We start from the raw sequence: 24,469 nt of genomic DNA, 5'->3' as shown, positions 1-24,469 counted from the left end.
CCGAGTGAGGGAATGAATGATGGGTGGACGGGGCACGTGGCTCGCAGTGCGCAGCAGCAGGAGGCGGGCTGGGCTGGGGCCGAGGAGGGGAGGCCAGGCCGGCGCACGGGAGCGGGGAGGGGGCCGGCCTGCGCCCCCCGCCGCCTCGGTGTCCTCTCCCACCCCGGGGTCTCGGAAATGGAGCTGCCCTGTCTGGCCCGGCCGGAGCGCTCGGAAGAGGGCGGGGCACGGGCGCAGAGGAGCCTCCTTTCGCCAGGGACGCGGGAACGAGCCGCGCCGGGGGGGTCCCGCAGGCGGGCGCCCGAAATCGGGCGGAGCGGGACGGCCTCGTCCTTTGAACCAGGGCCCCTGCAGGCCGCCCATCCCCGCTGACACCCTCTCGCCTCGTACGCGGCCCCGCCCGACTCCGGGGTGGGAACCCGAGCCCAGTCGGGCGCCTTCCCCCCTCCTCCGCGCCTTGGTACGCCCCAGGGGACAGATGTCTTGGGATCTTTAACATTTGGGATGCTGCAAATGCCGAAGTTAAATGGAATACCTCTGGGGAGGGCGGGTCGGGGGGAGGGACGGCGGCCTGGACACGCGCGTCCTGCGGCTGCGAGGCCCGACCGGAGCGCGCGGGCGCGGGCGCGCGGCGCTGCAGCTCCGGGGGACAGGTAAGGGGGGAACGGGGGGCCGCGGCCGGACGAACAGGGGATCGGCCCCTGAACCCTCCGTCCTGGGTCCTAGTGTAGGGGGCCTTACAGGGGACGAGGAAATTCTCCCAGGGGGCGGGAATTCCGAGTTCCTACACCAAATGTCTATTTCCTGCGCCTCCACCTTTCTCCTTGGACCCTCCCCGCGCTCCGGATCCCCGGCCAGGTTCCGGGAAGCCCGAAAGCAGCCAGACAAAAGGAGCAAAGTCCCCGCCGCCGGGATGCGGAGGGCGCGGTGGGGGAGGGGAGAGGGTGGACCGGACAAAGGGGCTTTTAAGGAAAGTCCAGGGTTTGGTTTCAGGGCGCGTTCCGGGCTGGCCTGGGGCTCCCCGGTCCCAGCCACGCCACCAGCGCTTGCGGGAGGCGAACACCTTTCCCAGGGGGAGGGAGGAGAGGGAAAGAAGAAAACGGTGAAGGAGGGAAGGAACCACCCCGCCCCCTCGGCCTGCAGGGTCCCGGGGCCCTTTCGCTTTTCCACGGCGGGCTCAGCGCTGACCCCTGATTGTTAATTCATTCGATGGAGTTCTGGGCCCCGCGGCTGGTCCCGTACTGGGTGCCGGGGGGGTGTGGTGGACAGGCCTTGGCCTTAAAGGACTTCAGTCTCGTGGATCCGAACAAACTTGAAGACTGAAGTTAATACTGGAGAGCGGATGGTCAAGGGGCGGGACGCCTCTCTGATGCAGGACACCCTGAGCAGAAGTGGGTCTTCTCCTTTCTAAGTACCCTGTTGTGACCCAGGGAAACCGCGGGTCCTCACCAACTGCTGGTCTGGGTGACCATGTTCTGGGTTGGGGGCAGGGCACCCATCAGTGTCCTGATCTCTGAGACGGGGGGAGTGGGGTGCTGAGCCCCAAGTTCCCAGCCAGCCCCAGGATGCCCACCCCCTCTTGGTATTTTGAGTGGAATGGCAGGCCGTCCGATCCCGTGGGCCTGGGGGTCTTGGAGAGCTGGCTGGCCAGTGGGCTGCAAACCCCAGATTCTGCTCCTGAGTGGGGAAAGGCTGCCTGTGGCTCTGAGGGCGCAGGGGGGCCTCGGAACTCCGAGACGAGGGATTAGCCGGAGGCGGGGCACCAAGACCTCTGGAGATAATTGACGGTTTGTGAACTTAGATGGGAAACAGGTTCGCCACCTTTAGCAGAAATGTAGCCCTCAGCTCTGAAGGTGGGAAAGGGTGGCGGCGCTGTGACTTGGCCATGCACAGAATCCCGAAGAGTCCCATGTCACGCGGCGCTGGTAGCTGCCTTGCAATGTTGTCTGCATGCAGCACTTCTATGAGATTCCCACCGGTAGCTCCCAAACCACGTTCTTGTACCACTGTTCTTTTCCATGCATAGCACTGCATTCAAGCGTAAATGGTTCTCTTAGTGATTCTCCTTATTTTATGCATAAAAAGAAATACTGCTGTAAGCGGATTCTAGAAACTTCCATCCTCTCCCACCTGGAGCTCGGGGGAGGGTGTCAGTTATGGGCAAAGTCAACTCCTCTGTTCGCTGTTGGAAGAATGCGACACCTGGGAGGGGGGGCTGTTGTTTTTGGAGCTCCCGACCCTGCTGGCTCCTCACCCTGCAGGGGGCTGCCCCTTTGGGGGCCCCTCAGCCTCAGCCTGGGCAGGGGAGGTGGTCAGCAGGGGGACGAGGGCTTGCATTGTTTGGAGAGAGGCTGTGCAGGAATGTGAGGTTGAGCTGCGTGTAGGGGTGGGGGGTGGGGAGCTCTGTGGGCTCCACTGGAGGTGCCTGCCCTAGGGGACAGGGTGGGGGTGGAGCTGTGTTGAGGTGCTGGGATGCGGGGTCGTGGTGAAGAAGCAGAGCGGGAGACGGGGAGGTGTGTTCCAGGACAGGAAGAGCCCGTCCCCCACGCCGGCGCCAGCAGGGCTGCACGCAGGGCGGACGCCATGAGCTGCCCTGGGGGGACACTGGCGGCTGTGCTGGTGAAGGGCGCCGTCCAGGGAGCGGGACCCTAAGGCTCAAAAGCCCGGACTCCCCATGGCGTGTGGTTCCAGATCATATGGGGCGTGATCATAATCACAGGACGGGGGTGGGGGCGTGGTCAGGGTCCTGCTGGGAGCTGATGGCCTGAAGGTGAGGTCGGAGGGATGCATCACCACTTCCCGTCTGGAGGATGGTTCTGGGGTCTGTCCCCCGTGACCCTCTGTCTGGTTCTGAGGGAAAGTAGCCAGGGGGTCGGGCCCTCTCAGGGCTCCAGGGCTGAAACCTGACTTGGGCCTGCTCTGACCTTTGGCCTGCAGGGGTCGGTGGTCCTGTGACCATTAGTCAGGCCACCTGCAGTCTGCTGCTGCCTCCCGGATTGCTGGTGTCCCAGAGGCCGGGTCTCTGAGCTGGGGTTTAAAACTAAATGCAGTCACCGTCCCAGGACCCTGGGTTTCAGGGGTGCGTGAAGCCGGCTGGGGACAGACAGCAGGTGGCCTTAGCCCCTGCTTCCCCTGCTGAAACCGCTGAGTTTCCTTCCCCGGCATTTGGCTGAGGGGGGGTGGGGGTGGGGCGGGAGACCTGGAGGCTTATTTTTCGTAGGAAACAAGTTCCGTTTTGCCTCCGGCCCCTTGCATTCAGGCGTGGGCTCAGAGCCTGGGTCGCAGCGGCCCCCCTGTGGAGAAGGGGCCAGGACTGCAGTTCAGGTGGGTCTCCGTGGACCCTCCTGCGGGACAGATGTAAGTAACGCACAGGGAGGGGGGGCCTTGGTCATGACAGAGGTGTCTGGGATAGAAAGTGGGGAGCCTGGTCTTCCCGGGACCCCAGAACCTTCCTAAAGTTCTTAGCCCGATGTGGGGACGGAGCTCAGCTGTGGGGGACATTGGGACCCAGCCTTGTTCCTGTGGCAGTTTCCTGCCGGCGCTCCCTGTGGACAGTGGCATGCCCCCTGCTTCCAGGGGCCCCCATGCCCAGGTGCCTTGATTTCTGCAGAGGGAAGCGGAGGGCGGCGACCCCTGAGGCAGGAGCCGGGGCCAGGGCAGGAGCCAGGGCCAGGGCAGGGCAGGGCAGGGCGGCCCTCGGCCCCTCGAAGCTCAGGGCCTGCACCTGGGCCCTGCAGACCATGGGGACAGGACCCCTGTCTGCTCCCTGTGGGGTTCCCTCCACAGGGAGCCCGCCCCTGCCCCCCGCAGCCCCGGAAGTGCAGAGGCCCGCAGAGTCCCGGGAGCAGCCAGGGCAGGGCTGTGCAGGGAGAGACCAGCTCACCTGCTCCGCCCTCTGACTCAAGTCCCAACAAGCGACCTGGCTCCCCGGCCCCGCAGACTAGGGGAGGGACCAGGGAGAGCCGAGGCCAGGCTCCTGCTCCTGCGGGCCCCGCGGGAGGCCAGTGTGATCCAGGAGCAGGTCCCAGAGAGCAGCAGGAGACCCCCAGGTGGCATGTGACACCCGGGCCCCCTGACCTGGGAACAGAGGCTGTGTCCAGACCGCGGGACTAACCGCAGAAGCAGGTGAGGGCGGGGCGGGGTGGAGCAGGTCCTTGGAGCGGCCCAGGCAGTGGCCGCTCCGCCATCTTCTGCCCCCTCCTGTGGCCGGGGGGGACGGGGACCGAGGGGTGACAGGGGTGCTGGTGTCCCCTCGCCCCATGGGGAGCCTGTTCCTGTAGTTGTGAGGCCTCAGTTTCCACAGGAGGAGGGAACGCTGGACAGAGGCCCGGGACTTGGCTCCGGGGCCCCTTTGTGAAGGAAGGACCCCCAGTGCAGAGCCTGGGGGTGCTGTGGGTTTCTCCCTGTCCCTCCATGCTCTTCTGTTCCCTGCCTGTCTTGGGCTGGGGGCCCGGGGCTGAGGGTCCACAGGGCAGGGGGACCCCTGGGTTGGGGAGGGGTACGGTGCTCCCCAGACTGCCTTCACCTAAATGCTGTGCCCAGCCCCCGCCCTCCCGGGTGGGCTCCGGGGGCAGAGCAATGGGGGTGGGGCCCCAGGACGGGCCTGCTGCAGGGCTGTGTCCCACCCTGCCCAGGGAGCCGGGCGGGCCTTAGCCCCTGTGTCACCGGCTTGGTGCCCGTGACGAAAGGAGGCCCACAGAGGCACAGTGACTTTCCCCGGTGACGCGCGCTCGAGTCTGGGCCCTGATGTGGAGCCTGCGCTCTGGGCTCAGCGTTGGGCTGGGACCACCAAGGGCCGGTGCCGCCTCCTTGACCCGGCTGGCCTGGGGGGCGAGTGGGTTGTCCGCCTGGCCCCTGGCCCCTCGTCCTGGGACTGCCAGCTCTGTGTCCCCGCTCTGTGCCGGGTGCTGCAACGTCCCCAGGCAACTCCTTCCGGGTTAATGATTAGTGAGCAGGTGTGACTAATTCCCGGCTCCTCCACCTTAGCCGTCCCTGCCCCCAGCTTGCCGAGACCGGCCAAGGCTGCTGGCCTCTCTGTCTGCCCTGCCCCGCCTCTCGGAGCACGGGGGATGCTCGGGGCCCAGGGACCCCCTGCCATGTCCCCGCCTGCAAAGGCCCCTTTTCCTTTGGGAGTCCTGCTGCAGACCCTGTGGGAGAGCTGCGGTTGGCCCCGGGGCGGCGGTGTGCGCTGGGGTCTGGGGAAGCTCTCCCGTCTGCCTTGCTTGGTGCTGGCTTTCTCCCCGGGGCTGATGGAGGGGTGGCCCCCCGCCCCCACCCTGGGTCCCAGGCCCTGGGAGGCAGGATAAGCTCCTGATGGGAACGCAGGAGGCCTGGGCTGCTGTTGCTCAATGGGCTGACTCAGTGAGGAGGCGGCCCGGCTCTCCTCCCGGGCTGCCTGCCGCTCTGCCGGCTGCCCCACCCCCTCCCCACTCCACTCGCAGCGCCGCCTGCCTGTGGGTTTGGGGTGGGGAGGGGGCAGGCAGCAGGTGCTGGTTTCCTGACAGGTGCCAGCTGGGCCAAGACACAGCTGGGAGGGTCCCCCGAGCCACCTCTGCTCCTAAGCCGTAGGAACGCAGAGGCACGGTGATCTTCCTGTCCCCAGGGGGCTTCTGCTCTGGTCACGTCCACCGCTCCTCGCAACCCTGACACACTGCTGGGCTTGCCTGGCCGTGGGGACAGGGGATCCAGGCTGACCTCCCCTCGACGGGTCCCCTAGGCACGGTTGGTGGCTCAGGAGTTGGTTCGGGGCTTTGGCACAGCTCCCTGGCCCCTGCCTCGGTGAATACCCTGGTCGCGGACGGGGAGCAGGGCGGCTGGCGCTTTGTGGGCAGGGCCTTGGCTGAGCACCCAGTGTCTAGCCGCTCCTTGGAGAGCCCTCTCCCCTGGGGGGCAGGGTGGGCCTCATGCCTCCTGGGTTCTCTGGCAGAAGACAGAGAGCCCTGCGGGGACATTGTCCCCTCCTTGCTTCCCTCTCCTCCCTGTGCTGTCCCGGCTCTCTTGCTCCCCAGCGTCCGTGGGACCTGTGGCCGCCACTGCTGTGCACACCCTTGGGCGAGAGGACTCTCGGGGAAGGAAGCAGCAGGGGCTGGGTGTGCTGGAGGGACCCACAGAGCCTCCCCCTGTGCACCCCTACACTGAGACCCCCGCTCGTCCCAGAAACACACACCCTGCCCTCAAGTCTGATTCCTTAGCTCCTTGGAGCCAACGGGGCTTACACATAGCTTCTTCCTCTGCTGTCTCTTGAAAGGTGGGGAGACCCCTGGCCACCTATGCGTCCTAGCCCAGGCTGGGGGGGGCATCAGGCATCCCTGCCCCGTGTCCCCGCCCAGAATCCCGCCATGGAGACGCAGGACGAGGTCAGCGACAGTGACAGTGGCGTCATCCTGCAATCTGGTGAGTAGCTCAGGAGGCCGGTGTTCCCAGGCCGGGGCGGGCCGGTCAGAGACACTGGTGGGGGGGGCGGACTGGGAGGGCTGGACAGTTTTTCTCGCCTGAGGGGCCGGCCTAGAGTCGGATCCCCTCTGGAACCGGTGTCTTCAGTGTGGATGCTGTGATCACTTGGATGAAAAGTCTCTGGTTGGCCTGAGCAATGGGCCTAGGCTTGCCCAGTCCCGCAGAGGACGTGCGAGAAGAGGCGCACGTGTGTGCACATGCTTCCCAGTGGGGGGCTGGACCGAGGCTCCCCTGAGAGTGTGCCCTGCGCCCCCAGGACCCGACAGCCCGGTGTCCCCGCTGAAGGAGCTGAAGGAGGTGAAGGAGCTGACCCACGCCATGCGCAAGCAGCAGCGGGCCCTGGAGGAGCGCCTGGAGGCCTGCCTGGAGGAGCTGCGGGGGCTGTGTCTGCGGGAGGCGGTGAGGGCCTGGGCCCGCTGCACCCCTGCATGTGGTGGGGTCCCTCTGTGGAGCCTGGAGCCACATCGGGGTGTGGGGGCTGAGAGAAGGGGGAATTCTGGAAATGAGACATGGGGCCCCAGTGTCCCATGTACGGCAGAGGCTCAGGGGCTGTGGAGGAACCAAGCAGACAGACACGCAGCCTGGGTCAGGGGACAGCAATGGAGCAGGAGAGTGGGGTGGCTGAAGGGCAGGAGGGGGGTAGGGGGGCCTGGGGATGCCAGTGACACCAATTTGGGGACAGGGCGCGGTAGAGGCAGGTGATGTTGGCTGGCCTGGCTTGACCTGGCTTTCCTGCAGGAGCTGACGGGCGCCTTGCCAGCTGAGTACCCCCTCAAACCAGGGGAAAAGGCCCCCAAGATCCGCCGCAGGATCGGAGCAGCTTACAAGCTGGATGAGCAGGCTTTGCACAGAGAGGTGAGGAAGTCTGGCAGTCGTCCCTGGGTCCCCAAAGTTGGGTCCTGAGCCAGAACTTCACGTTGGAGGAGGAAGCTGAGCTTGGCGCTTGGCAATCTCCACCCTGGCACACCCATAGGGCAGCTTGGCTCCCATGGACGCAGGGCACCCACTGGGGTGTAGCCCAGGTGGCTGTGGGGAGGGTGCACCACCCCAGGAAGCAGGGCTGGCAACTCCAGGGAGGATGTGGCTTCGATCCCCAGTGGGCAGAGGCCACCGCAGAGCTCGGCCACCGGCCCGGAGTGCCGGTGGCCTGTCCAGACAGGTTGCCCTCGGCAGAGAGGAAGGCTGGGGCGGTGGCCTAGGTCTTCTGAGGAGCCCTTCCCTGAGCTGTGGTCGTGACAGTTCCTCCAGGGCTCGCCTACCCAGTCCTTTGGGTCAGGAGGGAAAGTGTCCCATTTCGGTCCCACCCTGCTTGGGTGGGTCCTGGCCAGCTTTCCAGGCTGACAGCTTGGCTCCTGGGCACCTCCCGGCACCGCACCCTCTGCCCCACGCCTGCCGGTGGCCCAGGGCCGGGGCTGTTCTCTGCGTCCCAGCTCCGCGCCCCCCTGCCCCCCCGCAGGACCCCCTGAGCGGCCTGGAGCAGGAGCTGGCCCTGCAGCTGCAGATCGCGGAGGCCGCGCGCCGCCTGAGCCGGGAGGAGAAGCTGAGCCGCCAGGCGCGGCGGCAGCGGAAGCACGCCATGCTGCGGGAGGAGGAGAAACTGCGGGCGCTGGAGCGCTGCCTGGGCGAGCGGCGGAGCCACCGCGCCTCCCTCCCCGCCGCCGCGCTGCTCCCGGGCCGAGGTGCGTCCGCGTCCGCGAGCCCACGCGGGAGGGTGGGCGCTGCCGCCCTGCCCTCGGCCCAGCCCGGCCCGCGTGCCCCCCACAAGCCTCAGCGAGACCCTGTCCCCAGCTCCTCAAAGAGCATCCCCTCTCCCCCTTCCTTCTGCATCCTTCTCAGAACCCCCCACTCTCCCCAGAGGACTTCCTGGACAGAAGGCGCCCCCCAGGCTGACCCTGAGCTGCTTCCCAGGGTCCCACCTTCCCGCCCTCACGGCCTCTGGGGCCCGTGAAGGTGCCTTACCCGGCCGGTCCTGTGAGCCCGAGGCTGCCGTCCCCTGGCCTGAACGAGGCCACCTGTGCGGGACGGATTCCGGGCTGATTTCAGGGCCCCGGCCTGCGCTGGGCTGCTGGGGTGCAGTCCAGTCCCACCGGCGCCCCGCCCCACAGCCCCTTAGCTTCCTAGATCCAGGCGGCCGGCTGGGCCTCCCTTCCCCTTGTCTGGGCAGCGCTTGTGGGGCTGGTGAGTCATCTGGTGTCCGCGGTGAGGGGGCTGGACTAGGGCTTAGGGGTGGCCTTGGGGCAGAACTGGATTCCAGGCCTGGCCGGGCTGGGACAACTGTCCATTGTCCCCTGCCCCCATCCCCTCGGGCTAATAATTAGCAGCTGGAAGGTGTTTTGAGTGAAAAAGGAAAAAAAAGAGCAAACAAATCAAAAAAGGAAAAGAAACAGGCACCCCACAGCCTTGAGGCCTTGTAACACCCGTCTGGGAACATAATTAGGGCGAGGAGACAGGTGAGGGCCGCTCCTTAGTGCTCCGCGGGTGGGGGTCTGATTGCCCACAGTCCCCCCAGTAGCAGTAGTGACAGCGCCAGTGTACAAGGTCCCAGCGCTGTCTGGACGGTCCCCACCTGCCCGTCAGTGCGGTCCCCGGGGAGCTGTGCCTCTGTCACTGAGGAACTGAGCCTGTTCATTTCATTTGAGTGGAACAGCCTCGCATAGCTGTGCCTACAGGTTAGCAAGCGGCACTTGGGCGCTCGGAGTTTGCAAGGCGGCCGCGCCAGGTCCCCTCCTTCTGGGCTGAGCAGCGGGCGCTCTGGGCCGAGGGCTGGGTGGTGGACCCGGGCTGGGGGGCAGCGTGGCCGAGCTGTGCCTGACCCACCCACACCTGCCTCCGGTGGTTTTTCTGGCCCGTGAGAGGCTGACCCGCCTGTTTTTGTGAAGATGGAGGGTGACGGGAGTGGGGGTCTTTCTTCCCAAACTAAAACACGGGGCTCCACCCCAGCTGCTGCACGGGCAGTGAGGGTCCCTGTCCCACCCTTTCTTCAAGTTGACATTTGCAAAGGAGCAGAGGCAGGCGGCCAGAATTCATTAAGAGGGTGTCTCTCTGATGGGGGCCCAAAGCGAAGGCCAGCGAGGCAGCAGGACAGACGCCCTGCGGGGTGGGGAGTGGGTCTGCATGAGGCCCTGGTCCCGTCAGGCTCCGCAGCTCAGGGTGCATGGCCTGCGTCCCAGCTGCGGCCGGACATTGCATAAGCAAACCTGGAGCTGCGTTTCAATAACACTTTATTTACAAAAATAGCCAGTTAACCAGCACTGGCCACGGACTGTCGTTTGCCCGTTGCCGTTAGAAAGCACCTAGCGGTGGCTAGATGGTTAGCCTCAGGATTTGCCGGGTCATGCCCTGGGCGTCAGGTCCAGCCAGTGGGAGAGCGGGTCTGGAGCCCGACGCGGTCAGACTGACCCTCCACCTGGTGGCAGGTGGTCTCTGTTACCCCCCAAGCCTGGGCTTCCTCGATGGCATTTACCCTACAGCGCTGTTGGGAGAAGCCCATGAATTAATACAGGGAAGTAGCTACACAAGTGTTGGCACAATGGAGATCCTAGCAATTGTTCCCTCTGTCCTCAAGCCCAGTTGAAGATACCTAGTGAGTTCCATCCGGGCACGCGAGGCAGATTCCCCATCACAGAAGGTCTCGGTGTGCCGCAGGGCAGTGGCCGGCATGGGTCCCTCTGCTTTGCTGGGGCCCGTCTGCGCGTCGCCAGCTGAAGACCCTCACCCGGCCGGCCCACCCTGGCCTGGGCTCGGTCCTCAGGCCCACTCGGTGGCTCCGGCGGGTGGTGCCTGAGTTCTCTGATTGGGGTCCTTGAGGAGACTTGCGTCTGATAGCAGAGAAGCCAGCAGGGTTTCTCCACGCCACGGGCCTTCCCGGCGGTCCTTCCCCTCTCTCCCCCTGCCCGCACGGAGACGGCGGATGCCTGGTTGCAAAGCTAATGTCACCAGGGTGAAAATCAGGTTTCCGAGTTCCTGGCTCCTCGCTTCTGATTTTTTTCTATTTCCAAGTGACAGATTCCCCCGCAGTATAGTATTTAACACACAGCGGGCACTTTCTGATGAGGGAAACTGGGGGCAGGGCGGGGCCAGGCCTGCTGCTCCCATGGGTGCCCGCTTCCTCACCGCCACCTCTTCTCTCCCCAGAGCTCTGTGCCTCCGATGACAGCTCCCTGTCGGATGGGCTGCTCCTGGAGGAAGGTGAGAGGGGCCGTGAAGGGATGGTCATCAGGGCCGACTCCTGCAGCAAGACCCTGAGGCTCTGGCTGACTTGACTGGCGAGGACTTCACATGGGGAGCGAGCCTAGAGTAGCTGGGGGATGCGGCTGCCCCTCCTACCTGCCGATGCTGGGATCTCTGGGCCCCTGCCCATACTAGGGAGCGTGGGGACACGCTGGCCCCTTTCCCTTCTAGATGCTCAGTCACTGTGACGAGGAGGGGCAGGGTCCGTCCCAGCCGAGCCCCAGGCCTCCCCACCTCTGTCCTGGACCTTTATTTTGATATGCGCCTGTCAGAGCCAAGGAGCCACCTGGCCGCAGGCATTGCCCTTGGGGAGAAGAGGGCAGCAGGAAGCAGGAGCCCGAGGTTCAGAGTGCAGCTTACAAACCTTAAGGATGTTGGGGGTCAAGGTGGCTGAGCAGGGGGGCTGTCCTGCCCAGGGGAGTGCCCAGGCCAGTAAGGAAACGGTACGTGGGCACAGATAACGGGAACAGACAGTTCGCTGCAGACGCGGCACCAGGGCAAAGGTTAGAAGGTGAGGTCATGTGAGCCATGGAGAGGCAATCTGGGTAGGCTTCTTGAAGGCAGCAGGTGCCCAGTAGGGCTGTGAGGCAGGGGTTATGCCCCAAAGAAGAAAAGTCATTTCCATTTTTGAGTGTCTGGGCCCAGAGCCATGGGTGGCCCCGGGAGGGAGGTCCCCGCGGGGCTCGCCCCCAGCCGCTGCCTTCACAGGTCTCTCTGTGTCTGCAGAGGAGGCCCGAGTGCCGGGGTCTGTCCTGCCATCCCCGCCCCAGAGCCTGGAGGGGCTGCAGCCCGCAGGACCTGAGACAGGGGGCCTGGATCCGGCCCCCATCCAGAACGGGCCCTGGAAGGAGACCAGCCTGGACCGGCCCTACGAGAAGCCGGGGAAGACATCAGACTCCAGTAGCGAGTCTAGGTCAGAGTGGGGAGCAGGGAGGCAGGGCTGGGAGCCGGGGTCTGCTGGGGGACCGCCCTGCCCCCGGCTGCATGCTGCGGGATTTGGGGGCCATTCCTGTGGACGGCATGAGCCCCGAGTGGTGGCATCCTGCCCTGACCCCTTCTAATCCTATTGCCACAGCCCGGCCGCCACGCCGCAGGACTGGCCTGCCTACCACGTGGTCCCTGTCCGCAGTGTTCCTGGCCAGAGGCAGGGCCGGACCAGTGCCCCTGCCACCCCTGACCTGGAGGGCAGGAGGGCCCAGTTACAGTCTCTGAGGTAAAGGATGGGTCACCTGGGAGGCACGGGGGTGGGGGGCCCCCCGCGGAGAGCTGAGTCGCAGGGTGGCAGCTCCTGGGTACAGATAGGCACCTGGGGGAGGCACTGGCTGGAGTCTTCTCGGGGCCTCTCAGTAGAGGCTGCACCAGAGCCCGTGACGCCCGTGGCATGTCTCTCAGGAAGCCTTTTTCTTCCCAAGACCCTGGTCTTGTCTTTATGCACAAGTCCCCTCCCCTCGCCACGTCCTCATGGCGACGGAGCATGGTGCTGGTGGACACTTGACCCCTAGTACCAGATAATGTGCAGCGGGTGCTCACTAGCTTCGGCGCCTTAACATCTCGTGATGTCGCTGCAAACCCTGAGTTCACAGAAACTGAGTCGTGGCCCCTGGGGGAGCACAGGGTTCGGTCCCCGAGAGGAGCTGCCCGTGACATTTTTGCCAGTCGATCCATATGTGACCCTGTGTGATGGGATTTTCTGTTCATGGCACTGTATTTAATATATGTCATTGCCTCATTAACACCGGACGCACGTCCGGATGAAGCTCATTCCTACATTCGGGGGGGGGGGGGGCACAAGTAGGTTTCCGGTTGTAAGACAAATAAGTAATACAAGAGTTAGAAACAGTGATGTAAGAGTAATCTGCATCCGCGGACTTGCAGCTGTAGACCGACGTGTGCCCACCCGTGTATTTTCTCCACAAGGCCCCGAGGCCATGCCAGGGCTGTTTAGAACAGTGAAGTCCCCAACAGAAAGCACAGAGGTGCAGAAACGCCGCATCGTATAGGCTGGAAAAGACCTTTGTGTGCAGTATGAGCTGAAGCGAGAGGTCAGCTTGCTCAGTGTCAGCTGGCACCGGGCCTGTTCTCCACGTTCTGTCCCCAAATGGCCACGGAAGTGCCAAGTGCGCTGGTGTTGGGGTTACAGGTACATTTTAGCTGCAGGAGGAGTTGCAAACACAGACCCCGCGGTTCATGAGAAGCAATGGCACGTCCCTGTCCAAGCCCGCCGCTGATCCGTACAGTTGTGAGTGACCGATCAGGACAGCGGCACCGCATGCCCGTCCGGCTCCAGCAGGGCCCGGCGGGGCCCCCTGTCGGTTTCAATTCTCTTGTCAGGCAGCACGACACGGGGAATAGCCTGGGACCACGTACCAAGTCAAGAATGGCTTTAGGTTCTCCCTTCGCCAGGCGCTCTGGCAAACAGTGGCTTGGTGCACATTAGTAACAGGTGTCCCCTCTGGACAGACAGTGCCACCCTGTGTCGCCGTGCGTCATTCCTGCTGGGCCTGGGCTGGTGCCCTCAGCCTGCATGAGCTGCCCTGCGTTCATCTGCTGGGGCTCTTGTAACAATACTACAGACGGTGGCTTGGGTGCCAGAATTCATTGTCCCGGCATTCTGGAGGCCAGGTGTCTCCAACTTGGTTTCTCTGGGGGCCTCTGTCCGCAGATTGTAGGCCACAAGTGGTGTCCCTCTGCACGTGATCTTTCTCAGGACAGCTCTTCCACGTTATGTTAGATACGTGACAGGCCCTGTGGGTGGAATGTCCCCGAACACAGGGTCCCTCACGAGGCCGAGATTACCTGACACTGAGGTGGCACGGGGAACACGGAGCAGGAAAGTGCATGTGGAGGGAGGGGACGTGAGCTTCCGGTCAGGCCAGGACGGTGCCGTCCATGTGGAAAGGTCCAAGCCGGGGCCCTGCCTGTCTGGGCCTCCGTCCCCATTGCTCAGGCTCAGGGTGTCTGTCTTCCTCCTCCCCCAGGATGGACTCCTTCCGGGCAGGGCCCCGCCGCCGCCTCACGCAATACACAGTCACCGTGCCCAGCTCCTGCTGGCCCCCGGGTGGGGCCCCACGGCTGCCCCTCGGCCCCCATTCCTGCTCCGAGGACAGTGCCTCTGACGGCTCCAGTGTGTCCCACGCCCCCTCACCCGGCAGCAGCAGCCCCGACATCTACGCTCTGCAGCCGCGGTCCCCACCCAGGATGCCTGGCCACCGCGGGGCCTGGGGCGCAGATGCCCCCCGCCTGTCCCTGCGGCTGCCCCCGGGGCCCTTCCCGGCCGAGCTGTACATGCTGCTGACCGAGGGCTCCCTGCCGCCTGGCGAGCTGAGCCGAGTGGCCCTGGATGAGGAGCAGCTCGCCCTGCGTCTCCAGCAGCTGCAGCAGCTCCAGCAGCACGTGCGCCCCCGAGGGCGCCCAGCACGCGCGCCCTCCCTCAAGGACAGCCCCGCCGGCCGGGCGCTGTGCCGCGCGGCCGTGAGCCAGGAGCTGCAGTCCTGGCACGAGCGAGCCCGCCTGCGGGGCGCACGCCCCCACTCACTGGACCGCCAGGGCGCCTTCCGCACACGCAGCCTGCCCCTGGGGCGGGCCCTGGGGCCCGGGACACAGGTGAGGGTCACCGGGCCTTCCTGCCGGAGGAGGGTGGCCGGTCCTGCAAGGCCAGGGGCAGAGTGACATATTCCCGCAGTCTGGCGGCCAGGAGATCCCCGGCTGGGAAGAACAGGCCCAGACCGTCCCCTCTTGGCTTTGGGGGGCACCCCTGAGTCCCCAGGGCGCCTCCTGACTTTGCCCCTGTGTGTCAGCCTAAGAGCAAAGCCCGCATGCACCACCGGAGAGGGTGCCCCCAAGATCTGAGGCCTCATCGAAGGTCTGGTTCACATTAACCCCGGGCGTCCGAGTCAGGGGCCAGGACAAAGGGAGAGTCTGGAAGCCAGAGCCTGGGACCGCCTGGCGGTCAGCGGCCTCCCGGTCCCCCTGCACGCCACCAAGCTGGACGTCAGGGTGGTGCATTGATGAAGGGCGCAGACCCTAGGTTAGATGTCCGGGTTCAAACCTCAGCCCTGCTACTTACAAGTGATGGGGCGGTGGGTGGGTGAACCCCTCGGCGCCACTTACCCCCTCTGTTATCCCGGACCCTTAAGGGCTTTTCATGAGTGAACATGAGTGAAATGGACAGAGGGTTGCATGGTAAGCACTGGACGGCTGGCCTGGGACTAGGAGCGCCCTGGTCTGTGATGTAGGAGCAGCCACCTGGGTTCCATGGCCCCGTTTCTTCACTCTGGGGGTGGGGACAGCACCCGCGGGTGCGCACTGCTTCCCCCTGGGACCGAGGGCTCCGTGGGGGTGTGTTCCAGAAGTGGCCTGTGGTTGCTTCTCTGAGCCCTCAGCTGTCCTGGGCCGCACCCTCGTCTCTCCCTTCCTGCGAGCTCAGACCTGTCCATGGCCCAGGCCCAGCCCATCCTAACCCGTCAGACAGGCAGGGAGGTGAGAAGGAGCTCAGGAAAGGGGCGTAGGAGGGGAGGGTGCCTGTCGCACCCCAAAGACAGCTGCAGTGGGAAGAGGGAGCAGGGTGATCCCTGGGGAGGCAGGAACTGAGGGGTGGTCCGGGTCTGCACCAGCCGGGAGTCCGAGGGACAGGAGTGGTGCCCCGGGCGAGCCATGTCACCCGTCTGCCCGGTCTGCTCACCCACCGCCTTTGTTCCCGACCCGGCAGGTGCCAGCCGTGTGTGTGCTCCGCAGGTCGCCTGAGGGGGCCCCCGTGCAGATCTTCGTCCCCGAGAACGGAGAGCTTATCAGCCAGGTGTAGCCGGGGCGCCCTGCGCTCTGCCCGCCGCCCGCCGCAGGGCTGAGACCCACCTCCTGTGCCTTCCACGGCTCCCGGTGCCCGTCGCAGGCCGACGGCCTGGAGCTGAGACTCTTTTTCTTTTTTTTTTTTTAACCAGTTTTTGTTCGGCAGCCCTGGTCTGAGGACTTGTGTTGTCATTTGTCCTCAAGCTCCCTGTCACGTGGTGCTGCCTGTCCCGCAGACTGGTGGTGGGCCCGCGGCCTTGCCTGTCGGCCGGCAGCACATCTCCTTACACAGCACAGGTGGCAGGGACACCAGCCAGGGCCCCAGCGGGTGCCACCCTCGTTCTGAGAGCAGCCCTGAGAACACCTGGCACCCCTCCCCGCTCCCGGCTCTCAGGGCACCCATGGGTGCTGGGCTGGGGAGCCTCTCCCCCGCAGTGTGCTCTGACACACCAAGTGAAGGTGACCTGTGTCCTGGTGGAGGACTGTCTTCCTGGCCCCCATTTTCCTGACCCCCTGAATCCCATGTAGGGCCCCCCCTCACTCTGCCCTCAGGGCCCAGTTGGCTCTGAGTGTCTGCTGACCTCTGAGTCTTGGACGCTAGGAGGCCAGCTCCCTGTGACCCTCTGGGCATCAGAATCCTGAAAACCAGCCCTCTGCAAACATTTTGGAAAGGTGCTGCCTCTGGGCACAGTCTCAGGCAGGGGTGGGGTCACGGCCCCTCCCACACCCCCCAGCGCTGCCTCTGCTCTGAGAATGGACGTCTCGTGACGGGCAAGTCAGGGGTGCCCACTCTGAAGGGCGGCAGCCAGCTGTCGGGGCCTGAGCAGACCCACGCAGCTGGGCTAAGACCGTCAGGGCCCCGGCCTGTCCTGCAGCCTCTGCTGCTGGGTGTGGTGGCCTGGTGACGGGTAGGGGGGTCCTGCCTCCAGGAGATAGGCTTAGCGCCCCCGGGGAGGACCAGGTTCCGATCTCACCCAAGCAGACCCCTCCTGTCCAAGGTCCCTGGACTTGGGCTACAAGCGTGGCTGCCGCCCCCAGGAAGTGGAGGCCTGGCCACGGGAGGCCCTGCGGTCCATCTGGACAGAGCGGAGCTGCCCAGGGGCCGGAGGGGGTGTGCAGCTGCGTGGCCTTCGGATGTTGTTCGTGTTCAGTTCGTCCCTAAGCCCCTGCCCGGTGTCCTTGGGGGCGCGGAGCCAGGAGGTGGCTGAGCGCCCACCTGCCCACACACACCTGAGCGTCCTGAGTGTTAACTTATTGGTCCCGGACGGTGCCCGGCCACGTCCTTGGTGCCGGGGTTGCCCCTGTGTGGATGTTGGCTCCAAATCCTTAAATAAAGTCTGTTTTCTGCGACCAGCCAAGCTGACTGGGTGGAGGGCTCTTTTGTATCAAGAAGCTCTGCCCAGCCCTGAGGGTGCCTGCCCAGTGGCTGCCTGCCCGGGTCCTGGGGGGCCCCTTGGAAGCAGGTCCCCCGGGGCCCAGCCTGCAGCTCCTCGGCTGGTTCAGGAGTGCCTGCTGCCCCGTCTCCAAAGCTGGGGCGGGGGAGGGGCCCTCCGCACCCCTCCTCCTCGCAGGGACCGCGCCCTGCCCGCCCTGCAGGGGTCTCCCTGGCCCGGGCACGGTGCCCCCTGCAGTCCTGTCCCTGAGGACTCGTTCCTGCAGCTGAGGTGCCAGCACGTCGGGTCAGGTAGCGCCTGCCTGTCCCTCCCGGCCAGAGGGGCGGCTGCGCAGTTCAGCCTCAGGCTCAGCCCTGGGGACCGGGGTCGGGGTGGTGGGGGCTGGGAGGGGGGCTGTAGACCACAGGGGGCTTGGTTAGGTAGCTGAGGCAACTGGGGTCCCTTAGGCCCGCCCGAGGGGGCAGCTCCCCACCCACAGTGTGGCCGAGACCAGCTCAGGGGAGGGGTCCAGGGAGCCAGTGCCCCCCCCCCTGCCGTGAGGGGTTTCTAAGGCGCGCGTCTGGGAACCCCAAGTGCAGGGCGGGTCAGCCAGCAGTTCCTGGCCCACTGCAGCCCCCGGCCCCGGGGAGGGCCGACCTTGGGGGGCCCCGCCCCACACAGACTGGGGCTCTGAACTGGCGGCCAGGGGCAGAAGCTGAGTACAGGGGCCACAGGGCCTCAGCGGCAAGACGCCCAGGGGCACGGGGTGGGCACCCTGCTGTGGGAGGTCACTTCTGAGTCTGAAAGGTCCCCCCCATGGGGCGGGGGGGCCTGAATGGAGGGCTGCTGGGAAGCTGGGGTGGGTCGCACCCGAATCTTCCTGCGGGAGGCTCAGCCCCGGCCCCGCTGAGCGGCGTCCTCCCCTCGACAGCACCAGGGCCCGCCTCCTGCCTCCTCACCCCTCCCGGGCACAGGCTGTGTCCCCATTGTCATCAGAAGCTGCGGCCACCGCCCCGCGTGCGCAGATGAACCCGAATCCCGACAGGCGAAGGCCGAACAAAGTGACCTTCGTGCAGTCCACTGAGCATGTGTCCTGGAAGCCGAGCCTGGCCAGTGAGCCCCTGGCCCAGCCATGTCTCAAGTCCCGGCAGCAGCTCGCCCAGGCCCCCCTCTGTCCCCTCCCCAGCTCTGCACACCTGTCCCTCTACAGACCTGGCTGCACAGGGAGCCTGGAGCTGGGCGGGGACCGGGCCCCTGCCTGGGCTCTGGCTCGTGAACCCCCACCCAGCTGACGGGTGCTCAGGAGCCCGGGCAGACCTTCGGCGCCACCGGAGGCCACAGCTCCCAGATCAGTGTCTGAGTCCCAGATTCTCAGCAAAATCCCCATTTGGATGCCTAGCAGCAGTCTCAAGTTTTGTTTTACTTTTAATTTAAATTTTAAAAAAAGATTCTTGCCTAAAGATACACTTATTGATTTTAGAAAAAGGGGAGAGGGAGACAGGGAGAGAAACATGGGTCAGCTACCTCCTGTATGCACCCAACGGAGCACTGAACCCACAACCCAGGCCTGTGCCCTGACCAGGAATCAAACTCACCGCCTTTCGGCCCACGTCATGTCGCTCCAACCCACTGAGCCACACGGACCAAATTTAATATGTCCCAAACTTTATTCCCAGCCCCAAACCTGCCCCACATCCTAATGAATGCAATTCAGTCCTGTTTCTTAGGCCAGGCTGGCTTCTGTCTTTCCCTCAAAGTCACCTCTGCCTGTCACTGCTCCTGCTGGCCCCCCTGCCTTCAGGACCTGACCCCTCACAGCCATGATAGACCTGCCTGCCCCGTCCCCCATTGCTCAGACAGGAAAAGAAAGCTGAGGCTTTAATGTGCTGAAGGCCACAGGGCAAATAAAGTGGAAGGCCTGAGCTTTGAACTTGGCGGTTTGCCACCTACCTGTGCTTCAAGCCCCGCCCCAGGGCACAATGGGCAGGCAGCGTGAGACGGCCTGGTGGCCCACGCTGCTTGGGGTCCCAGCTGACTCGTCCCCACCCTCTCCCTTCACCTTCTCCTGATGCCCCGCGGGGTGCACGGGTTCTGTTCCTGGCCTCCCCCTCCCCCCTGTCCCAAGCTGCCTGCTGTGACACCTAGTCCCTGCTCACGGAGGCATGTCCAGTGTGGGCTTCCCAGGCTGATCTGGGCTTTGAAGCCCATTTACGCTCAAGAATTTCAAAGCCCACATAGGACAACTCCAATGATCTGGGGGCCGCAGAGGGTGGCCCCAGGTCTCTCTCCAATGTTCCATCACTGGCCCCACCTGGTGCGGAAACCACTCAGCCAGGTCCTACATAATTGCCTTTCCCCGGGGGGCGCTGCTGAGGTCCACACAGGGCCCAGGGCCTCAGGAAGCTGGTTCCGGTCCGGGACTGACCCCACCAGACCCCGTCGGCTCCTGAGCCTTCTCTGCAGGGTGTCACCATGGGGAACTGATGATATCCACTTGCAGGGCTGCGTCAATCAGAGAGAGAAGCCTATTGGTTTATCCTGGAATTTCTAGAACAAGAAGACACGGTAAGGAAATTCTCAGGAACATTTTGAGAGCTGAGCAGGAAAACAGAAAAAAAAAAAAGCTCCTGCTTCCTTGGGTTTTGAATACTAGCCCTGGCTGGGGAGACACCTGAATTCAGCCTGTGGGCGCCCCCTGACCTGGGCCATCTCAGGTGGCCAGGCCAGCAGTCAGCTCTGTATGAGGGGACGTTCCTCACAGACCCGAGCTCACTGTCCCCAGAGGGCTGCAGGGGACCGGGACACCTGTCCGCGGCCAGGGCACTGCGCTGCCTGGTTTGTGGGCTGGGCCAGGCTGGGCGGGAGCGGCCCCCTCCGTGGGCGGCGCGGGCAGGCGTGTGTGCGCGTTCTGTCCTAGTCGGAGTCCGACAGCCTCAAGTTCCTGATGGCTGTGGACACTCTGAGCAGCGCTGTGCGTGCCCAGCCCAGCGGCACCATGGACGACTACTTACCCAAGACCGTTCTGGCCGAGACGATCAAGGTGAGGGGACCCGCTCTCCCGAGGGAGCGTGGCATCCGGCCGTGGGCCAGCCTCTCTCTCGGACGGCATGCTAGCTCCTTCCCGCCTCTTCTAGACCCTGATCCTTGAAGAGGCCGGCGAGCTCCTGACCAGCGGTGTGTGCCAGCAAGCCATGCTCTGTGCCGCCACCCTGAGGTGCCTCCCTGCTGACCCTGCTCTGAGCCCGGGGCCTCAGTGCTGAGAACATTTGGGTGGGGAGGAAGGGCATGGTTTGGGGACTTGAGTTTTGGGCTGCGGGTGGAGGGCCCCATGACTACCACCTCATCTACCAGCGTCCAGGGTGACAGGGGATCCCCCAGTTTCACAACTGGGAGCCCATTAGGACATGGTGCGGGGCAGGCTACGCGGGGACCCAAGGCCTCCACCCCTGGAGAGGAGGCCATGGGAAGGTGCTGGGACGCAGGTCCCCACTGTGCCCTGTGCCTGAGAGACAGCACAAGGGAGGTTTCTCCATGGGGTCCCCAGAATGTCCCCCAAAGCCCTCTGTCCTTCCTGCCCTCTCCCCCAGCCAGGTGGACCCGCCCTTCCACCTAGCCCAGAAGCGGGGCCTGGTGAGCGCGGCCGTCTCTCGCCTGTTCTCCCTGCCGCCCACCGCGCCCAGCCCGGACCGCAAGGACAGCGCCAGCCTCTACCTCCAGGTGAGCCCGCCGGCGCCTGCATCCTGCCGGAGGCCCCTCGTCCGGCTCCATCTCCCCAGACAGCGGCTCCTGTGCCCCGACCCCGGGCTCCCAGCTCTCCCAGCCTCTGTCTCAGGACCCATCTGTGGAATAACGAAACAATAGACACCAGATCCTCTGGTTTTAAAGCGGAAGTCTCCTTGATCTAACTGAACGCCTCTACTATGAGGGTCCCTGGGGGCCGCATGTGTCTGGGAGAACCCCCAACAGCGGCCTTTCCCCATTCGTCCCATCTTTGGGCGGGCCCTGGTCCCACCCACCGTGAGGTCGGGGAAGATGGGGACATGGCGGCTGAGTGGGGCCGGCCCTCGCGGTCCTTGCTCCTGAGGAGGGTCTGAGGGCACAGGGAGCGCCCACGGCTGCCCGTGCCCAAGCCCTGCGTGTCCTACCTGTCAGACAATCCAGGCCTTAGACGACATGTTACAAGCTCTTGTGATGGACCGTCTGGAGCCCGACATGATCATGCTGCAGGAACTGCTGGAGGTGAGCGGCCGGAGAGGCCGAGAGTGGGACCCCATGCCCCCCTGCTGGGTGATGTCCTGGGGCGGCGGGGGAACGGAAATGAGCCCCGGGTAGTCCGGGTGTCTGCCTCGGCCAAGGTCTCAAACCTCCGCTCAAACACCTGGAGATACTCCTCCGTGTCCAGCACAGGGTTTGATGCTCTGGCACAAAGGCTGCCCCTGAGGGCACTTGTCCTGCAGCTGGGAAGGCGGGACACACTTGTCTTGGCACCGGACACTCGCCCCCACTGTGACATTTCAGCCTGTACAGTAACAACAAAAACGGCTTCGCATCTCCCTGTGCAGAGAGGGCTCGGCCCGGGCCGGCCCTGGGCCGCAGGCGTGGCTCTGCCGCAGGGAACTTCTCTGTGCTCGCCGCACCCCTCCTGGCCCACTGCTTCACAATTCAGGCAGCACTGTCTTTAAACGTTCTTGCAGGAAGAGCCTGGGGACTCTCAAACACACCTTTGCTTTGCCAAGTTCATGGGCACTAGGGAGTCTGTGTGTCTTTTCGGCTGTGGGACTCCTTTCAGGGAGGAAAGGGGCCCTAGAAGGTGCTGGTGACCCTCCTCCCTTCCAGATCATCCTGCCTTGGTTAACGATGTCAGAGAAGGAGCAGGAATAGACGCGGGCCGTGTACACCATCTCCCATGTGCTGAGGTTTATCTGCAATTTTCCAGAGCTGGTGGTGAGTGTTGGGTGGGGCCGGCTGGCCCAGGGACCGTGAACACGGGCACGTGGCTGAGCCTGTGGCCCTGCGGGGCAGAGCCAGAGGGTGGTCCGAGCACTGGTGTTTTCTCCGTGCCCTCTCTGCTCCAACGCGGTACTGCCCTTGGCCTGGTGAGCGCCCAGGGGCCGGACACGTCTGGCCTTGGTGGGGTTGGGTACGCAGCTTTCCCCTGGCTAACGGGTACAGGGGTCTGGCTGCCCCCTTCCCTGGGACCTGGTTTGGAAGGGGTCTCCTTGTGCGGAACTGACAAGGTGGGGTCCCCTGCAGGCAGGTGATTGAGTGAAGGCTCCGGTCACATGGGGGAAGGGTGCATAGCGGGCAGCTTCTCCTTCCCACAGCACATGGCTGACTTCTCCATCAGCAGGAGGCTGATGGGCACCTTGGGGATCTTCTGCATGAACCCCAGCCATGATGTCAGCACAGGGGCCTCGGAGGGGCTGCATTACTTGTTCAAGGTCCTGGTGCTTCATAGAAGTAAGTGGTAGCGGCCTGGAGGGCTGTGTGGCACAACTGGGGGGACCCACTGACCAGCAGAACCAGCCAGCACCAGTCCCTGGGCTGGACACTGCAAGGGGCAGGTCCCAATGGCGGAACACAGGTTTGTTTCATCTGGACGAACTCCAAACCGCTGCTGATACAATACCCTCTTTTAAGAGATTCTAGGAGATTCCTGGGGACAAGGGGGGCTGGACTTGCAGCCATCTGTGAGATCAGCCTGATCCTCAGGACCTACCAGCTGTCGCATCGCGACTGCTGGGTGTCAGACTCAGGAAATGAACATCCTTTCCGGGGAAGAAACGGGGACAAACTGGACTTTCTCTGCACCAGGAAAACCAAGGATGCGGACAGCCACACGCACCACTGGGGGCGGGGGTGGGGGGAGGACAGAGGAATTTGCAAATACCCGCAAGGCATCTCAGAAACCTTGGCTTCTTGTGACTCAGGAGGATCCATTCCCCATAAGGGCATCTGCCTAGCAGTGGGGCGGGGGTGGGAACTGTCCACGTGCCACCTGTTACCGGGTGGCAGCTGCAGGGGGACCCAGTCGCCTCCCCAGACACAGCCCCCTCCACCACAGCCTGGCGGTGGGGAATGCTCCCCATTGTGTGGGTCAAACGTGAGTCTGCCCATCGGACCCTGCTGTTCTTCTTCTCTGCTGTGGAGGGGCAGTGGGGGGAGGTGTGTGTTCTTTTTTCCTGTGGATGCCCTGCCCCTAACAGTTGTTTTTGGATCAAGGTGGGGCAGAGAAGACAGAGATGATCCTGAGGGATTTGCAGAAGCATTTCCGCGGGGAGTGGCTTGTCTACATACAGGATCTCGTGATGGTAACCTTTGCTGTTCACTGTGCATGGGATACCCAGGTTGGGGGGAAGCATTTGCTGGGGAGAAATAGGGCCAGGCTGGGGCCACAGGGAGCCACCCCGCCACAGGGAAGTCCCTAAAGGTCAAGGCCCACTGCTCTTGCCTGCTTGGTTGACTGAAGTTTGAGGCCATACCATTTTCTGCACTGCCGTCAGAGAATTCTTTCGAGAATACAAATACCCACCTGTTATTCCCCTTCTGACTTTGCACTGACTTCCTGTTTTTCTTACACGAAAGCCCAAACTTCACATAGCCCCCGCGGGCTTACCTTGTTTACCGTCCTCACACTCCTGCCTCACTGGCCTCAACCCCCTTCCCGCCTGGCCGGGTCTCCCCGGCAGGACACGGTAGCCAGACCGAGCTCCTCTCCACGTCACACCTTTGCATAGTCTGTTCCCTCTGCCTGGAACTCTTCCCCGATTTTCTCCAGCGAGGACTTTGGAGGGACCTCCTCCAGGAAGCCTTCGCTGATTGTCCGAGTCTGGCTTCACAGGCCGCTCTGTCCCTCCTGAGCATTTCTCACCCTGACGGTCATGTCCTTGAGGGCAGAGGCAGTGGGCATTTGTCTGGGGTGCCCCAGCCCCTCGCACAGAGCCCGGCGGAGCTAGGGCTGGTGCTGTAGGAGCGGAAGAGTGTCACGGGGATGTGCAGGCTTGGATGTGAGCATGTTGCCCTAGACCATCAGGAGCTTTGCTTCGGAAGCTGTAAACTCACTGAACGTCACACCTCATTTCAGGGGCTCACCTGATAAACTGAGCCCCAAATTCAGCAGAGAAACGATGTTTGTATTGCCCTCTGTCCTGCGGTATTGGGACCATGACTCCTGCCTGGGGACTTCAGAGCGGGAGGCAGCCTGGAGCTTGGCCTCACACCACAGAGTAGCCAGACGCTGGCCGGGCCGCTTCTGCTGCCCCTGGTGGCTGGTCGCTGGGGTTCCCGAGGCTTCGGGAGAGCCCTGAGTGGGGGCTGCCACCGGAGAGACAGTGGTTATTTTCTTTCTTTAGTTCTCCAGAACGTACCTGACGCCCGAGGAGAGAGCAGACGTGATCGTGGTGTTGATGGAGGCCATGGTCAGTGCCGGCAGGAATGACGTGGGGGTGGCATCCAAGATACTACGGATGGTCCTGAGGTCCTCGGTGCCGGAAATCGGGAAGGTAGCCGCCGCGGGGACTGGGCGGCTCTTCCTTTCCATTTGGTGTTGGATCTCATCCCGTTTTCTGCTGGCTGGGGTTTAAGGAGTCCCAATCCTTGAACCCAGAGGAGAAAAAGGTTCAGTGAGG

At 64.1% G+C, this 24,469-nt stretch overlaps 2 protein-coding genes and 1 pseudogene across 4 annotated transcripts in view; all 3 read left to right on the top strand.

The window, feature by feature from the left end:
* PKP1 (plakophilin 1) overlaps nt 1–24,469 on the top strand; it is a 288,438-nt gene that overhangs the window by 85,059 nt on the left and 178,910 nt on the right. The window lies entirely within an intron of this gene.
* INAVA (innate immunity activator) lies at nt 315–15,604 on the top strand. Of its 3 annotated transcripts, none has more exons than XM_090263318.1 (10): nt 315–460; nt 6,248–6,393; nt 6,710–6,852; nt 7,192–7,308; nt 7,910–8,132; nt 10,588–10,641; nt 11,410–11,596; nt 11,759–11,896; nt 13,662–14,286; nt 15,392–15,604. In XM_090263318.1, exons 2-10 carry the CDS (start codon nt 6,270–6,272, stop codon nt 15,482–15,484), a joined length of 1,704 nt encoding a protein of 567 aa, XP_090119444.1. In that variant the 5' UTR covers nt 315–460; nt 6,248–6,269; the 3' UTR covers nt 15,485–15,604. The 3 variants fall into 3 exon arrangements, with proteins under 3 accessions (XP_090119444.1, XP_090119441.1, XP_090119443.1); XM_090263315.1 differs by lacking the exon at nt 315–460 and adding an exon at nt 505–653; XM_090263317.1 differs by lacking the exon at nt 315–460 and adding an exon at nt 3,871–4,125.
* LOC149992281 (uncharacterized) lies at nt 17,813–21,173 on the top strand (annotated as a pseudogene).

This window comes from Furipterus horrens, unplaced genomic scaffold (genome assembly GCF_987537825.1).
Source record: "Furipterus horrens unplaced genomic scaffold, mFurHor1.1.pri manual_scaffold_15, whole genome shotgun sequence".
NCBI classification, from domain to species: domain Eukaryota; kingdom Metazoa; phylum Chordata; class Mammalia; order Chiroptera; family Furipteridae; genus Furipterus; species Furipterus horrens.
This window is presented reverse-complemented; position numbering and strand designations above follow the sequence as displayed.

Bases quoted from the DNA above. Each gene is read 5' to 3' on its own strand.
- INAVA (XM_090263315.1), top strand. From the start codon at position 505: ATGCTGCAAATGCCGAAGTTAAATGGAATACCTCTGGGGAGGGCGGGT. The intron at 654-6,247 runs GTAAGGGGGGAA...GTCTCTTGAAAG, and splicing joins GCTGCAGCTCCGGGGGACAG to GTGGGGAGACCCCTGGCCAC. The intron at 11,897-13,661 runs GTAAAGGATGGG...CTCCTCCCCCAG, and splicing joins GCCCAGTTACAGTCTCTGAG to GATGGACTCCTTCCGGGCAG.